We start from the raw sequence: 17857 nt of genomic DNA on the forward strand, positions 1-17857 counted from the left end.
GATTAAACGCTCCAGTGCATTTCAGTCTACTAAAATCGAAAGGGTTCGAATGAAGCGTTTCTCAAGAATTTCCAAACTCATATACTCCTGGAGTAAAAAACAAAAAATAAAAATAAAAAATCCAACAAGATTTATGGTATTAAGGTTTGAACATTCACTGCAGACACAGAATTAGATGTTGTGATATACTAGTCCGGCACTTCTTTTGTGCAACTTCTGCATGTAGGGCAACCCACTGAAATAAATAGGCTGCCCTATATGCAATGCGTAAAATTTCATGCGCACTGTTGTGCCTGCATAGATATGAACCAAGCCCACCCATAAAAGCTAGCACTTCTAGGTGGAATCAACATTTAAAAAATATTATTTGGACTATACTTGTAGGGTACCAAATATAAACTTCATGGAAGACTGATACACCCTCACAGTTCCCTACAAAGCACCTTGTTTCACTTCCACGTACAGAAACAAAGTTAGTAGGAGAGTTAGATGGGGGTCCAACAGAGGGCATTATGCTTTTAAAAGCAGAGCCACCATTCTAAGACCCCTTTCAGGCAGTTTCCAGGCATTTTAGCGCTAAAATTAGCACCTTAAAGTGGTTTTAAACCCTTACAAACCACTTTGACCTGCAGGTAAGCCTAGACTAAGGCTTACTTCTAGGTCCAAGAAATATCTCCTAAACCTATACGGTGTGGGAGATAGTTGCAAAAAGACAGGCACCGCTGTGTATGGCGCATGCGCCATAGACAGCGGTGCACAGGCGCACTGAGCATGCCGCTGCTAACGGCCATATGCCGTTAGTGGCGGCTCCTGTGCGCATGTGCGGGAGAGACGTCATTGCGGCTCTGGCCAATCACAGCGCCGGAGCCACAATACCCAGAAAGAAGATGGACGCTCCATGGAAGAGGGGACAGCGGTGACATCGCTGGCTCCTGTGTCAGGTAAGTGACACATAATGGGCTACTATGCAATGCACAGTAGCCCATTATGCTTTACCTTTGCAGGGAAACAACCCCATCATTTACTTCCTCTTGAAAACTGGCTCCCATTCATTTGAATGGGTGCTTTCATACTGGGGTGGTGCGCTTGCTGGGTGGTAGAAAAAGTCCTGCAAGCAGCATCTTTGGAGTGTGTTTGGAGTGCTGTAAAAAATTGCAACAAATGGGCATCGCTTCCAAAGTGCCTTAAAAACGCAGCAAAACTGGTCTTTTTTGTTTTTCTTTTAAGGTCAAAGGTTAAAAAAGTGACCCGCTTGGGCCCAAAAAGTGCCACTAAAGCACTGCAAAAACAACCGACACTTTAGCGGATGTATTAGCAACGCTTCAGTGTGAAAGGGGTCTAAAGTAGCATGGATTTATGTTGCCTGGGCTTAAGGCCCACACACTGCTAATGTAAATAAACTGATTACCATCACCAAGGAATTACAGCAAGAATTTAAGGAAAATAAATAAGAAAAAAAGATGAAGATTCAAAAGAAAAAGCAGTAAAAATTACAAGTGCAGAACAAGAAAAAAAAAGGATTAATGAGTCGGAGTAATAAACATGAAGTTGTACAAAATACAACAACACATCAATCAGCATTATGGATTACTATCATTAGACGCAAACACAGAAATAATCCTCTTTAACATCTTGCTAAGGGATTATTGTTTATTAATATCTGTTGTCATGCTTGCGTGTCTAGATTTAATAAAGCACTACAAAGAAAAGAGGTTTTACAGCAACCAGTTTCCTGTTTACAGCACTGAAATCAGGTAAACTGTAAGCTCCAGTCATAACTGAAGACTTGAAGTGCATTCATAGAATACAGTTCATCCTCTAGGGACAGCTGTAGTGCACCATTCCAAAACCTGCATTCACTTTAATGAAGCAGTGACACAACAAGGTGAGGGAAGTGCGGCAGCAGGTGAGTGGATGCCCACTAACATTCGCTGCCATGATGGATCTGAAATGACAGGCGCTCTTTAATTGTAAGCACTTATTCTTGCTGGTAGTTAGAATTTTAATATTTGCAAATGAAATGAAGGTTTCCTATTTAGAACAACAATGGGATAAAGGAATATTACTGAACTTCGTTTTATCTCATGGTTACTGTGAAATTGTGCGAAAGCATCAATACAGTGCATGTTATCTCAGCTTGCAGAGCTTGGATTCATTGAATGAGTTTACCAAAAATGTAAATATTGTAGAATATACAGACTCGTGCTCCATTTCATGCTGAATAAACTAAATTATTAATGCATCTTAAATAGAAAAATATCTTTAGATAGATTTTTTTACTCCAAAATAATTTTATTAAATAAATTTGATAAAAATCAAAATAAATCAGATTTAAATAAAAAAAAAAAAAACTCAGATTTAAAATAATTTTTTTTTAATAAAAAAAATAAATAAAAAAAAAGCAATGATTTTTTTCCACCCTGCCTGCTCTGCTTACCAAAGTGGCTTAAAGCAGAGGTCTGGCTAAATTTTTATTTTTTTTAAAAGTCAGCAGCTCCAAATACTGTAGCTACTGACTTTTAATAAGCACACTTACCTGTCCAGGGTGCCTGCGATGTCAGCCGCCTGAGGCCAATCTGTCCATCGGATCGGGTTCTGGTGCCGCCATTCGAAACAGGAGGTGGAGCCCTGCGGATTCAATGCCCGTTTCCAACTGCGCATGGGCGAGTCGTGCATTGCTTTGTGAATAGTCGTCTATGTTCTGGGACACACACAGTTCCCAGAACACAGTGTGCCCCATTCCCCAGAAAACAGTGCAAGGAGAAGAAGAATGAAGATCACAGCGGAGTAGGAAGTGGCAGATTAGGACGATCTGCCTAGCAACAGCCATTTCTGATGAGCATTTTTATGTAAATTTTTTCTTTTTAGGGTTGACCTCCGGTTTAAGTGAGGATGTTTGGAAATAACCCTAAAACATGCAGTGTCTCAGATCCTGAAAACCTGACTTTAAAAGATGGTTCGAGCTAAGAAGTTGTCAATGTATTTTAAACTCTACCGTTGATGTAACTAGCAATATGAGAAAATAAAAAGCAACATATGTGCATAAGACAACAAACTTGGACAGTTGCAGTGTTTGTTGGCATGCATCAGTAGTTCACTGATTCTAGATTAGCCCTTTTGGAAAGCATTCCTGATTGGTTGCTATGGATCACTGCTCTTGACTCTGCTTTGTTCGGTTTCCCTGGTAGAGCACATTCACTTTATAGAAACATAAACAGTATTTTACACAGTGAGGAACATTTATTAAATTATAGCACAGGCTGAAAATTATGCAGTTTCTATCTTTGGCTAGAAATATACAATTTGTCATAGTTTGCAAAGTAGTAGACATGTAGTTGTATTATTATCAGCATGAACTTACCAAATTGCTATAGGGATAGGCGTAAAGCATGGAAACTGCTGTTTCTTTACCCAGTATGTGTCATAAATGTCCCTATGCATTTTATTTGAGGTTTGGAATTACTGACCTTCTTATCCCAGGGCAAGGGAGTGTCCGTAAGATTTGCCTCCTCTAGGTTGGCATGCAATCTCTGGCTCCTCTTCCAGCCCACAGCATCCAACTGTGGATTATAATGAAAGTTCTTTAATGACACTCACAAGCCTTCAAATTGCAGAAGCCAATACACAGTAAAGTTCTTACCGTGGAAAGTTCCTCACTGGAATCTCCTGCCTGTGAGTGAGGAGGAGAAGCCTGAAGTCTCCCTGGTTTGCGGCCTGGGTCTGTTCCTTCAAGTCTATCTGCATCTGATGATAAAGTTGCGTTAGAGTCTGCATATAGTCATCTCAACCAATCAAAAGCAAAAGAACCTAAAGGTTCTGAGCACACAACTCAAAAACTGACACATTTTTTTTTGGCCTCTTCAAACTAAAGACTCTTATTACTAAAGGCTAATTACTTCCACTCATGCATTTACACTAGTCTTCCTAGCAATATAACTGAAGGACAAATCTAAGGTTCAAACTCCCAAAGACAGAATATGTAGGGCGCATTCAGCTGCCATTCACAATGGGGATACACCCATTACTCTCTTGAATTATTTTCTGGACTTTTTTTTGACCACATCGATCCACAATTGCTGTAGACATTCTCCTGGCCATATTTGCTTTCCAATACTGCTGATCAGCGCTCTACGTACTAAAGTTACTCTACCTGCTTCTGCAAACCATGCCTGTGATCTGAGATAATTCATGGATATGGACACGGTCTGCTATGAATAAGCTGGTTAGCGCTGACTGACAGTACTAGACATCTTATAATTGCAAGTTCACATTGCTACTGGAGATAATGGGGCTTTACTAAAGGCAAAATGGAATGATCACATTACAAGGAAAAGGAAATTTCTCCTTGGCCTAATGACAGAGATTAAAGTGGTTCTAAAGGCATGAAGGTAAAAAAAAAAAAAACTTCTGTGTGCAGCAGCCCTCCCGATCTTTACCTGACCCCCCTCAGATTCAGCAATATTGATAATTGCTTCGGCTGTATGGGGACTCTCCCTCCTCATTGGCTGAGACAGCAGCAGGAGCCCATTGGCTCCCACTGCTGTCAATCACAGCCAGTAAACCAATGAGGAGAGAGCAGATGTGGGGGGGGGAGTTCTCTGGCTTTATGTGTCTTATGGTGGACACATACAGCAGCAGCTCTGCTGGGAGAAGACAGTGATTATCGCTAGCGGCTGCACCCGCTAACAATAACTGCAGGTAAAACCCAGCAGGCTGGTTTTACCAAAGTTGATCAATCAACTTGATACATTCAGCCTGCTCATACACCGTTCGAATCTCGGTCAGTTCGAGATTACAATTATGTATGGCCTGCTTTAAAACTATATAAGCATATTATCCTACAGGTGCCACATTATAACAACATATTCAGGCTAATTTCCATTTTACTAAGCATGCCAATTACAACCTTTCCACCTTTTATCCCAAATTACAAAATGGTCATGGAAGTTTATTGGATAATTTACCGCCCATTAAAACTTTTGTTAAAGCATAGATATACCTCTGAGATTAGGCCATAAATTACTTTGTTATAAACTTCTAAAAATGCTGGATATAGTTAGAATTTCCCAGCTGAACAAAAACAGTCATTTTCACAATGCTAAGCGTGGTAGTTTATTTTTATTTGTTTTTTAACTTAAAGAGGACCTTCAGTCATTTTTTCATCTTTGCATCTATAAAATATAAAATCTTCTCCTTTTGTTATTTTAACTTTGGATAGTAAAACATTTTTTTTCTGTCAGTAAATACCTTATACAGCCACTTCCCATTCACACCTGAGCATTTTGTAGCTTGAAGCCTGAAGCTACAAAACTCTGGAGGGGAAAAAAATCTATTATTCTATATGGAGATGGTTCACATCTCCACTCCAAAATGCCAGAAGCCAGACACCTCAAGCTCAAAACAGTTCTGGAGCTTTTTTTCTAGCTCAATTCGGGCAGATTTGGAATGTTTCCATCTTTTTTTCATTGGTAACCTTTTGACCTACACAAAAATCGCAGTAAAAAAAATCGCACAACTTTCTGCCTGAAAATGCTAAGCTCAGGTGGGAATGCAGTCTAACTCTCATGAGAGTTTGCCAGGAAGGGAGGGGGGATGAGTCATAAGAAGGCCAATGAGAGCTGCAGAGCTGGAGATGTGCCTCTGTATGCCTATATAAATTGAGGAGGTGAACAGGCAGTAGCTTCGGCGGCCCACTGTTAAAAAGATGCAGCCAAACTCCGTGGACGGAGATTTCTGCAGCATATTTGGCAAGTACAGAAACACAGTATACCGTATATAAAATAATATACAAAGTGGTTGGTGGGAAGCTTCAGAATGGCAAAGATGTTTTTATTACAAATTATGTGAGCAGACTGCAGTTCCTCTTCACATACATTTTTGTGATATACATTACTTTTTGCAAATAGAGAAAATTGAGTACTGTCCGTGATACTTTTTTTATTTGCCCTAACATACAATTTTTCAGGACAAGCTTTTGGGGTATGTCCCCTTCTTCAAGGTCCAAGCAGTACTGATTTACTAATTTTTAAGCAGAATGTAAAAAAAAAAAAAAAAACACATCTCTGCGAATAAGAATTTATCTATTAGGTATGACTTTCCTTTTGTTTGTTCCCCTTTTTGAATAATTGTGCGAGGTACCCGAATCTTCGTTCATGGTTTCCCAGACACATATGAAGTTATACCACTTCCACATCTGTCAATGCAATCATACTAGTGACAAGACTCCTCTATGTCAGTCCCCTACTGGGAAGATACACCAAGAGAAATGTGTTCTCAGCGGCCAACACCATCTATGCTCCCTGGAACTTTGACTAGAATCTGTACGTTGTACATTTTCTCACTTAGCTGGCAAATCTCTGCACTTTTGATCATTGTAAGAGTCTGTCAATTTCCAGATGGTACATGACCGGATTTACACAATAGGCTATTGAATGAACAGGGCTGTGAAAAGGGCACACTTCAAAGGCTTGCTAGTGCTTGAGCCCAACGAAAGTACTGTGGGTTGTGTATAGGGCTGTTCCTTAGTTACTGCCGGCAAGCCTTCCATATAACCTCACCTCCTTGTTTGTTCCACTGCATATCATGGGTGGGCACAAGTCATTGCTTTAGGAGCCACTAAATAAAGACACCAGAAGGAAACAGACTGGTTGATCTGAAAGATGAAGACCCCACTGCTAATTGTCCAGAGCTAAATTTACGTATTTACAGAAAAAAAAAATTGGCAACTGTGGATAATCTTGAAAACAGGAGGCAATGACTGAACCACCTAAAGGGGTTGTAAAGGTTTGTGTTTTTTCACCTTAATATATCCTATGCATTAAGGTGAAAAAACACCTGGCAGTGGCCCCCCGTTTTACTTAGCTGAGCCCTAGAACTTGACCCATGGTTCTCGGCTCTTGATTGGATAGACTGATAGCAGCGCAGCCACTGGCTCCCGCTGCTGTCAATCAAATTCAATGACGTGGGCGCCGGGCCAAATGCTGGACTCGGGAGTGCGCCCGTAAGGTAACCCCCGGTAGAGCGCTTCTCCTGGGGGGTTATCTGATGGTTGGGAGGAGCCGCGAGAGCCACCGAGGGACCCCAGAAGAGCAGGTTCGGGGCCAAAACGGGCTGCACAGTGAAGGTAAGTATCATATGTTTGTTATTTATTTATTTTTAAAACCCTTACAATCATTTTAAGACTCTCCCCTGCAGAGACTGGTGGCCTTGGGCAAACCTTACTGTGTGTGTATATGGACGCACACAGCTTGGCTCCGGAGGGCGTCCACATGGGTGCCCCAATAACAAACGACTTGCTAGAGGGACACTAGGAGGAGAGGAGAGCGCAAGGGGGAGGAGCTGCTAAAGAACAAGTAAGGGACTGATCTGTGCAATATCACTGTATAAGAGCAGGTGTGTATAAACCTCTTTTTCATTCGGACTTTCTTGATGAGCGTCCTTGACAGCCCCTTAGTTCTATTAACTAGCACCGCACCAGAAGATTATGGCGGCAGGGGTGGGGAGGCATGGACGAAGGAGGATTTCACCTAATAAAAGAGGCATCAGCACAAGGGACACATCCTACTGACTGAAAGTCATGTCCCTTGTACTGATCTTTGTTTTTAAGTTTGCCTGCACTTAGACTTTTGAACTAGAGATGCGGAGAAAAATGGTGTTTACAGCACTGTGCAGATAGAGAATAAGGTGCAGATAATGGGGCAGGAAATGCATACGATTTTCCCCTGATTTTACTGTGCTTATGATGTGTTATTCATAGGTCATGTGACTCAAAAACCACATCAAAAACGTAACACGTGCATTATTGATGCATTTTCAGTGCATTTTAACCGAGAGGTGCATTTTTGGTGCAGTTTTTTTAAATGGACCAAAAAAGCAGCGAGTAAGATTTTTAACACCACAACAGGAGCGCAACAGACCAGTGTGAAGGCATACAATTTAACGGGACGCATTTTTCTTGAGCTTTTCTTGTCATAAAGGTGACGATATTGTCTGACAATAAATTTATATTCATATTCATTTAAATTCACATTACCCACTTGCATACTGGGCACTTAAACCCCCTTCCTGCCCAGGCCAATTTTCAGCTTTCATGCAACACTGTACCCATATGTTATCATTTTTTTTCACACAAATAGAGCTTTCTTTTCGTGCTATTTAATCACTGTTGGATTTTTTCATGTTTTGCTGCAAAAAGACCAAAAATTGTTTCATAGTTTGTTATAAAATTTTGAAAACAGGTAATTTGTCTCCTTCATTGATGTGAGCTGATGAGGCGGCACTGATGGGCACTGATAGGCGGCACTGGTAGGTGACACTGATAGTCAGCACTGAAAGGTGGAACTGGTAGGCAGCACTTATATGCACTGGTAGGTGGCACTGGTGGGCTCTACATAGCAGCAGTGGCACTCCGTGATTGGGACCGATGACCCGCTGAAAGAAGCTACTAATCAGATTTTTCTCCTCACGCTGTCAGCTTAAAGAAGAAGAAAAAAAAGGTGATTACAATCTTCTGATTGCATCCCGTTATCAGCTGTAACTGCCATTTTTGGTTTTGGCCAAGTGCATCCTGAATTTTTGGTTTCAGCATCAAAATTTCCGTTCGGTGCACCTACTTTAAACTTTCTATTGCAGTGTTATTTTTAAGCCCTGTTCACACCATACATGCATAAAAACTGATGGAAAAAAAAAACACACACACACACACACACACACATGCCAATTTGATCCACATAGAATATTTTGCGCTTGCTCATATCATGTGAAGAGATGTGTATTTCCAAGGTAGGTCTCTGCAAGGACACAAAGAAATCTATGGTTTTCTACTGCATGTACCCTGCTCACACTACAATGTTGATGTCATGTACTGTATATTTGTTTCTGCATACCTGTTACAGATTTCTGGGCAGAAAAATACATACGATACCAGTGCTAGTGAACAATTGTTTTCTTTGTGCCCTTGCAAAAACAGATGTAGAAAAAACAATTTATGTTTCTGCACAAGGTGTGAACGAGGCCTTAACGTTTTCGATTTGCATGGGTACTAGGCTTTCTGGGACAAAGTTTATATGCTACCTTATACAAATAATCTGGACATATTGTTAAAAAACAAACCAAAAAAAAAACACACACACACACACACACTCTATCGGACTTTTTCCGTCTGAAAAAATTTGAGAGCAGGATCTAAAATTTTCCGACAAAAAAATACGATCTGACTTTTTCCGATCGTTTGTAGAGAATTCCGATCGGACAAAGTGCCACGCATCCTCAGATAAAATTACGAGAACAAAGCTATTGGCTACTAGCCTCAACATAGTCCCGTTGTAACGAACGAACGTAATTATGTTCCGAACTATCGGATTTTCCGACAACTTTGTCCGACCGTGTGTATGCAACACCAGTTTTAGGACAAAATCCATCGGAAAAAATCCGACGGATTTTGTTGTCGGAATGTCCGACCGTGTGTACAGGGCATAAGAGACCAGATATAGTGAATGCAGGGTCCTGGGTTTAGTAACACTTTGTTAGAAAGGTGGTCAAAATGTGCAGATCAGTATAACAGTGGTCTGCAGTTTGAGGTGATGTGCACTTGAAACACTGATCAGTATGTCCTTAGCCTTTTGGACTGAATGATGCTGGGTGTAATTCAATCCAGAAGTCTGAGAACATCTTGTGGCAAAGGGGAGGTGGTGAATAATGCAGCCATAGTGTTTTTTTAATACTGCTGGGGGTCCAGAATGTAAAAATAAATAAAATTAGCCTGAAATCAGGCTTTAAACCCACCCTTCACAAATACACATTTAAAAAAAGAAACCGATGCACATTAGTTAAAGCGGAGTTCCACCCAAGTGGAACTTACGCTAATTTTTCCCCTCCCCCTCCAGTGCCACATTTGGCATCTTTTGGGGGGGGTATCCTGTCCCCACTTCCGGGAGCCCGGGCCGTGGTGCAATATGTCAGTGGCTCAGCTCCCTCCTTCATCCCCTGCCTCTGGGCCAGTAGGAGGGTGCAGCGGTGCCTCATGCATGTGCAGTAGGGACCCGGCATGAAGCCATAATACTTCACTACCAGGTTACCTTACCGGCAATGGCGGCGGCGGCAGCACATCAGCTGTGGTGCCGACATCGCTGGACTCCAGGACAGTAAGTGTTCTATTATTAAAAGTCAGCAGATGCAGTATGTGTAGCTGCTGGCTTTTAATTTTTGCAGTGGTGGGTAGATCTCCACTTTAAGGAATTAAATGCATCTCATTAATGTCTGCTTTAGGACTGGTCCCTCCTTTCAGTAGAACTAAATACATCCGTACATGTGATTATTGCCGTTCAGCTGGACTTTATCTCTTCTGATCCCTCTTCCCTGCATTCTTTCCTCTTTCCCTCCTCCTTTTCTTGTTGCACTTTTCTGTTTCTTCTTCCCCTCTCCCTGCCCCTTTCTTAATAATTAGGTCCACATATTCATCCCTCTCATATAGGAGGCAATTATTGGCTTTGTTATTGAGGAATCCCCTTAGGCTTTTTTTGTTCATTGCATGGGACAACACATACCACATAGAAATATGCCTTTATCTGTCTTTGTATTCTGATAGCGGCATTCAGTATTTCCCATGCCGTCCTTTTGCTCGATCTGATTGTATACCCATGTTCCATACCATTTTCAATTAAAAGTGGTTGTAATGCCAGTGATCCCAATTCCTGCCAGCCTCTCTGTGATAATAAGATCTACTATACAGAGCGTGTGTGTTTTTTGAAAATTCGTCAGCTAAATTACCTTTTTTAACATCGCCGATGTGGGGTCACGTGACCACCCGCTGCTCTTCTTCACTGATCTAATGACTACAGTAGGAGGGGCTGAGTTCTCTCTGATGTCAGCCAGATGGTCACGTGATGTGAAAAAAGGTTATTTTCCTGCAGAATTTTCTGATACAATAATTTTTTATTGAAATAAACAAAGCCAGAATACCGCCTTGAAGAAAAGGAAGGAAAAGTGGTCCCGCACAGGGAACAAAACATCACATTTCATGTAAATACAAAACTATATATATATATGTATGTATGTATATATATATATATATATATATATATATATCATCTTTTTTTTTAATGTAAAGGCAAACAATAAAAGCATCCAGCGACTGAGTCGGAAGTGGGAATGAGTAACTGGATCAAAATTAGCAAACAAAATAAAGAAAGGAAAAAAAAAAAAAAAAAAAAGGGGGGGGGGGGGGGGTAGGGAAGATAAGGTGGGGAAGGGTGAAGTGGGGAGAGCAGCGAAGGTAAGAGAGAGGAAAGAGAAAAAGAAGACGTGAGGAGGAGAGACATGATGGATAAAAATGGGAAAGGAGGAGGTGAAGACATAAACAAGAAAAGAGCTTGGGGCCTGCGGGTTGGGTAGTATATTGGAATTGTCTGGAATACCCAAGCTGGCTGGGGGCAGAGCATGGAGAGCATAAGACCACCATGGATTCCACACTTTGAGGAACTTAGCATGGGTGTCATTAAGTACACTGGTCATCTGTTCATGTAACATGAGGGTGGTCAAAATGCTCTTTACTTCTGTAATACCAACCGAGGGCTTCCGCCAGGCTCTAGCAATAGCGCGTTTTGCAGTAATGAAGAAGTAGGTGGCCAGCTTTTGTTGGTAGGAGAAGAGGCCTGGGAGCGGGCAATAGAGTAAAGCATGCTGGGCATCTATGTGGAAAGGTACATGAAAAAGGGTTGACAGGAGGCCATAGACTCATAGGTCTCCCGAAAGGAAGCCCAAGATAGGAAAGCGCAGAATCCTAAAAAGTGACATACCTATGAATACCCGCAATAGCCAGGGGATGTTCTAGCCCGAAGGGAAGAGGGGGTTATTCAGGAGAGGAAGGAATGGGAGAAAAGGGGACATTAACTCTCCAGATTAGTGGACCGAGTCCCAAAAATGCAAGCTATGGGTCATGAGAGGGCTAACAGAAGGGGGGGGGTGCAAAATTGAGGGAAGCCATAAAAGAGCCCGACACCGGGGGGGTGGGTAAGCTCACTTGCTGGTTGCTGCCTGGCTTACCAGTGTCCATCAATGCTGACCACTAAAAACTGATCTACCTGACCCACACTGACCTTCCTGACTCACACTGACCTACCTCACCATTACACTGACCTACCTGAAGCACACACTAACCTACCTGAAGCACACACTAACCTACCTGATGCACACACTAACCTACCTGATGTACACACTAACCTACCTGATGTACACACTGACCTACCTGACGCACACTGACCATTTATTACACTGACCTACCTGAGCCACACACTGACATGCGCTGACCTACCTGACCATTACACGCGACGTCAGACTTCAGGTGACCGTGACCTCTGGCTCCTCCTGCAGCTCAGCAGCTCAGTCGTAGTGTGCGACGCTGGCGCTCCCATCCCAGTAGGCAGCAGGTAGGCAGATAAAGAAGAGGAGAGGAAAGCCGCCCGGGCTCCCGAGTGGGGATCTTCTCAAAGTGACACGGCTGCATTGTAATTCCCATCTTCTGGAGCCTACATCGCCTATAATGGACGTTACATATCCCACGGTCCTGGCATTGGCCCAGTGGGACATCTATCATAGGTGCTGCAGGCTCCAGAAGGCGGGACTTGCTATGTCACTCGGCCGCACTCAAAGTCAGATCGGTCCCCACTCGGGCCTAATAATAGATTTGTGAATGCCCGAGACCCAAGGCTTTTTGGGGGCCCCACTGGGGGCTCCAGCCCCCTTAGCCGTAGATTGTAAGCTGTGCAGCTAGGTAGTACTTGGAGATGGTAGTACTTGGAGATGTTAGGGACACCCAGCCCGCCTCCTAGTCTGTGGGTAAAGAGAGTAGTGTGAGCCACTCTGGGACATTTGTGGGCCCACATGAAAGCTAAGATTTTATTCTGGAGTGAGCGTAAGAAGAAGGTGGGCACTCGGACCAGCAAGGTGTGAAAGTAAGGGAATTTTAGGGAGCACAGTCATTTTAACCATGATGATGCAACAGATCCATGACAGTGAAGGGAATTGCCAGGAGTCCAAAAGGGTGGTGATAGTACGTAGGAGGGGATAATAGTTAGTGGCAAAGAGAGAAGGGAAAGAAGGGGTCAAGCGGACTCCCAGGTATTCTAGGGAAGGGTCAGACCAGCGGTATGGGAAAGACGATTGGAGTTGAGAGACCATGGAATTCGGAAGAGAGACATTGAGGGCGGTTGTTTTCTGGGGGTTAATCTGCAAGCCAGAGATGACTGCAAAGCGGGACAGCAGTGTGCAAATTAGGGAGTGTTGATGGGATTAGAGGGGGTCAGAAGTGCATCATCCACGAATAAGTTAATCTTACAGGATTCACCGGCGTAGGGAATCCCCGTAATATTAGGGTCAGCATGGAGGGCTGCCGCCAGAGGTTCCAGGGCCAGGATAAAGAGGGCCGGGGAGAGGGGGCAGCCCTGATGCGTTCCTCGAAATATAAGAAAGGAAAAGGAGGAGAAATTCTCATAGTGGACTGATGCTGTAGGGGAGGAGTACAGGACTGAGTGCCAGGTCAGGAAAGAATCTCCAAAACCCCAATGTTGCAACACATATCGTAGATAGTCCCAGGACAGATGTCAAATGTCTTGTAGATATCAAGTGAAAGCAAGAATCCTGGAATATTACGTTGCTGCAGCAGGGAAATAAGATGTATCACTTTACGTACGTTGTCAGCCACCTGGTGATCCGGGACAAATTCTACCTGGTCTCTGTGGATCAGTTGGCACATATATTTGACGCCGGAACTCAAGATCTTACCCAGAAGTTTCATGTCCTTGTTCAGTAAGGAAATCGACTGAAAGGCCTGCGGATCTCGTGCTTCCACCTCAGATTTCAGGATCATAGAAATATGAGCTCGGAGGGCATTGGAGCAAGGCCTCTCGCCCTGTCGCATAGCGATAAAATAGGCTGTCAGGTGAAGTGCCAGCAGTTGAGACAATTTACGGTAATAAAGACTGGAGAAACCGTTGGGGCCCGGGGTCTTCAATGGACAAGACGATTTGATAGCTAGGGATACTTCCAGTTCAGACATATTTGCATTCAGTGCCTCCTGGGCAGTCGTGGCCAAAGAGAGGAGCCTAAGATCTTGGAAAAAAGCATCTGCCAAGTCAGTAGGGAAGGGGTTTGCTATAAAGGGAGGACAGGAAGGCAGCAAAAGACTCTGATTTTAGTCGGGTACAAGATGAGGTCGCCACCAGCTGATCGGAGTCAGGTAGGTTTCCGAGTTGGACCAGCATCTGCCCTGGCTTGTTCGCACAATATAGAATTTATGTCTTGCCCAGCGAAGGGCTTTTTCCGCTTGATCAGTGGCCAACAGGTCCAATTCAGCTACAATGGCATCTCAAGCCTTCCGCTTCGCAATCGATGGATAGGATTTCCTGGCCCATTCGCTGCTCCAATTGTGTATTAAGGTCTCAAAGCCTCTGCTCCTGTTCGTATTTACGTGCTGACGTGATTTGGATGTGGTGGCCTTGCAAAGTGGCCTTGTGGGCCTCCAAATGGGATATCGCAGAACAGACAGACAACATTGTCTGCAAAAAAGGTTTGAATGCGAGCATGTATAGTAAGGCAAGAGTCTTGAGATGCAAGAAGAGACTCATTAAGTCTCCAATAGGGAAGGGGGAGAGGGGAGCAAGCAAGGTACGCGAAAAAGACAAGGGGGTCATGATCAGACCAGGGTGAGGAACGAATCAAGATTTTTCCAATAAAGGGGAGGAATCGGAGTGGAACCAGTATGGTCTATGCTAAAGAAACTATTATGTGGGTTGGAATAATAAGTGAAGTTGCGATCATGTGGATGGCGTTCCCGCCAGGCATTGACAAACCCACGAGAGTGCAACAATGTGCGCATTTGTTCCTCCACTGATCGATCATGTGAGGGGACCAATCCAGAGGCATAACATCTGTCGATCAATGAGACCAAGGCCACATTAGAGTCTCCCATGAGGAGCAGGGTTCCAAAACTATGACAGGCTACAACCTGAAGGAGGTGGGAGAAGAAATTATTTTGGAAACGGTTCGGAGTGTAATATGTCACTATAGTAACGGCATGACCACTAAGGGTGCCCTGAAGGAGTAGGTATCTGCCGGTTGGGTCTGCAATTTCCTTGACATAATCAAAGATCAGGTGGCGACGAAACGCAATGAGACCCCCCCCCCATGTTTCTTAGGGGCCAAGGCTAGGTAAAAGGTGGGGTAGTGTGGCAAAAGATATTTGGGAGCCAAGGAGGAGGAAAACCTGGTCTCTTACAGGCAAAAAAGGTCAACCTGGTTGTACTTGAGGAAATTAAATACTTTGGATCGCTTGTTTGGGGAATTGAATCCGTGGATGTTATGAGAATGCGGAGATGAGAGATGCTTGCATGTACTCAGCCCAATATAGAGGTCTTAGTAGCTGCCAATCAACCACTGATACGTTAGAGGGAATGTGGCCCGCAAGTGCCGGAGAAGGAGATGAATTGAGAAAAGGGAAAAGAAGAGAGAGGGGGGAAGAGGAAGGAGACAAGGAGGGAGGGAGGGGGATGGAGGGAGACCTTAAACAAATACCACCGCAGGAGTGGACCACATCCTCGGTAAGGACGCTAAAGAGGGAGGAGCTCTACTGCAAGACACATGGCTGCACTAGGTCAACAGGACCATCTGAAAACAAGGAGGGTCACTCAGAGGAAGAGGAGAAAAAAAAAAGGGGGGGGGGGGGGGGTAAGGCAGAAAACACATGTTGGCAACCCCCCGCCTCCCCCATAGTCAAGGGGAGGAGGAAAGGGGAAGACACTTGCTGTAATCAAAAAACATTTAACATTACATACCATTAACAAACTAAGGTAACAAAAATGGGGGAGTAATCCCCGGGAAACAAGCTCCTCTTTGGAGGATGCTACGGTGGTGTGAATAAGGCGTGAGCAGACTTGTCACCCCACAACTGGAGGGCGGTAAAAAGTTTAATTCAACACCCACACCAGGGAGGCCCCACCCCGCAACACTGTTGATGAGGGTTCTCCCAGCGGAGGCGACGAAAACAACGCCAACCAAGTGGCAACCGCTGCTAAAATAGGGAAAAAGGACATGAGACATATCCAAGAAACCAGAACAAACCTAGCATTTCATCAAACAGTGCACATGTAACAGAGAGCATAGCATAGTGGAAAGGCATGGGGACCTACGAGATTCGCCCATGGGGAGAATCTGTACACAAGCCCCCATGGTCTACAGATAATAACTTAAACAGTATTCTAGGTCTCCCTCTCTCTTTCTTCACTCCCCCTGAAGGGGGTTGGAGCAGGCTCCATTACTGGGGAAGGGTCGGATAAAAATGCAGGATTCCCAGGTGGGGTAAAGGGGAAGGGACAGGGCGATATTGATTAGCCACTGAAAGGTCAGTGAGGAGCAGAGGTGGGTGTCTGGATCCAGGGGGGGGTTCAGAAAATGTGGGGTGGGAAGCTGAGGGCAGAAACATGGGAAAAACCAAGTCAGTCTATAGCGGGTATGTTCTGCAGTAGCTGTCCAATACAACTAGGGTGCAACATGCTAACTGAGAAACTTAGGCCCAGGTTGTCCAGGGGCTCCAGGCAGTTCAGGAGGATTCGGCCGAAGCTGCCCCGAATGGTTGATAGTCCGGTGCGGATCCAGAGGGGAACAAGGGAGGAGTGGGCAAAGGGAGGTTGGGTGGGGAAGGGGAAACCATACCTGGGTGTCAACCAATAGAGAGGAGGATGGTGTGGTGGAGCACAAAAGGTAGTAACATCCCAAATTCCAGGGTGGGGCTCAGAGCAACAAAAGGCCTAGCCAGGCTGGGGCAGTAGTACTCATGACTCCTAGGGGTAGAGTTCATCCAGGATCAGAACAAGGAGACCCAGTGGCAGATGGTGAGCTGGGGAGTGAGCGCCTCTGGCCCTGCACCTTCGCCCAGCAACGGCTTGGCAATTGCGCAGGAGATTTTGGTACATTGGAGCCAGTCGGGCTGTGCCACGCAGCAAGTGAAGTGTAGACAGGACCGATTGAGCTTCATCTGGGGAGGTCACTACATAGCTGCGGCCTTTGAAGGAGAAAGTAAGTCTGAAAGGGAAGCCCCAGCGATACCTGATCTGATGAGCCAGTAGGGCAGAAGTGTAGGGTTTCATTTGTCGCAGCTTCACAATGGTAGTTTGCGACAGGTTGGCAAAAATCTGATATTGGTGACCCTGGAACTTCAGATCAGATCTCTCCCTGGCTGCCCGTAGGAGGGTTTCTTTGGTGCGGTAAAAGAACGACTCCAGTCATTCTATGGATATTGCTGGTACCAACTCCTGGAAATGAGTGGTGGCTGTGGAGGTGAGGTCAGTGACAGCTTTTGGGATGCCTCTAAGGCAGAGGTTTCCCCTGTGAGAGCGATTCTCATAATCTTCCAGGCGGAGCAAGGCCACCTCCAGCTCTTTTTTAATGTTTGTGAGGTCCTATTCATGGTTCTCTAGGACTGTAGTGGTTGCCTCTATTTTGTCTTCCAGGTTGTTGGTGTGGATCCGAGCTCCCGCATCTCCTTAGTGAGATGTGCAGCCAGCCTGGAGGTAGCTGTGGACAGCTCAGCCTGCAGCATTGTTTCAGCATCTCGGAGCGCTAGCTGTGGCTTCACTGGCACGAGTTTCTGGCTGTCACACATGTCTGGGGACTGCATAGAGTCCTCTAAAGGAGACAGGGAGAAGGGATCCAGGCTCAAGGCTGGCACCTCCAAGATGATGTTGGGTGGGAGGGCCTGTGTGGATCGCGGCCCCCCTGCTTGGCGCTGGAAGAACGTGTGGACATGAAACGTTTCTCCATGAGGTGCGCAGGGGTTGCCAGGTGCAGGAGCAAGATGGCGGGGTAC

At 44.6% G+C, this 17857-nt stretch overlaps 1 protein-coding gene across 1 annotated transcript in view; it reads right to left on the reverse strand.

Moving 5' to 3' along the window:
• The window catches only part of B4GALNT4 (beta-1,4-N-acetyl-galactosaminyltransferase 4), a 141014-nt gene that overhangs the window by 85182 nt on the left and 37975 nt on the right, over positions 1-17857 (reverse strand). Inside the window, exons 3-4 of the mRNA XM_077460740.1 lie at positions 3641-3744; positions 3468-3560 (exon numbers count right to left, since the gene is read on the reverse strand). Of these exons, the coding sequence (XP_077316866.1) occupies positions 3468-3560; positions 3641-3744 (197 nt within the window). The remainder of the gene's footprint in view (positions 1-3467; positions 3561-3640; positions 3745-17857) is intronic.

This window comes from Lithobates pipiens, unplaced genomic scaffold (assembly GCF_037356315.1).
Source record: "Lithobates pipiens isolate NorthernLeopardFrog02 unplaced genomic scaffold, aLitPip1_a1.2 Scaffold_10, whole genome shotgun sequence".
Classification (NCBI taxonomy): Eukaryota; Metazoa; Chordata; class Amphibia; order Anura; family Ranidae; genus Lithobates; species Lithobates pipiens.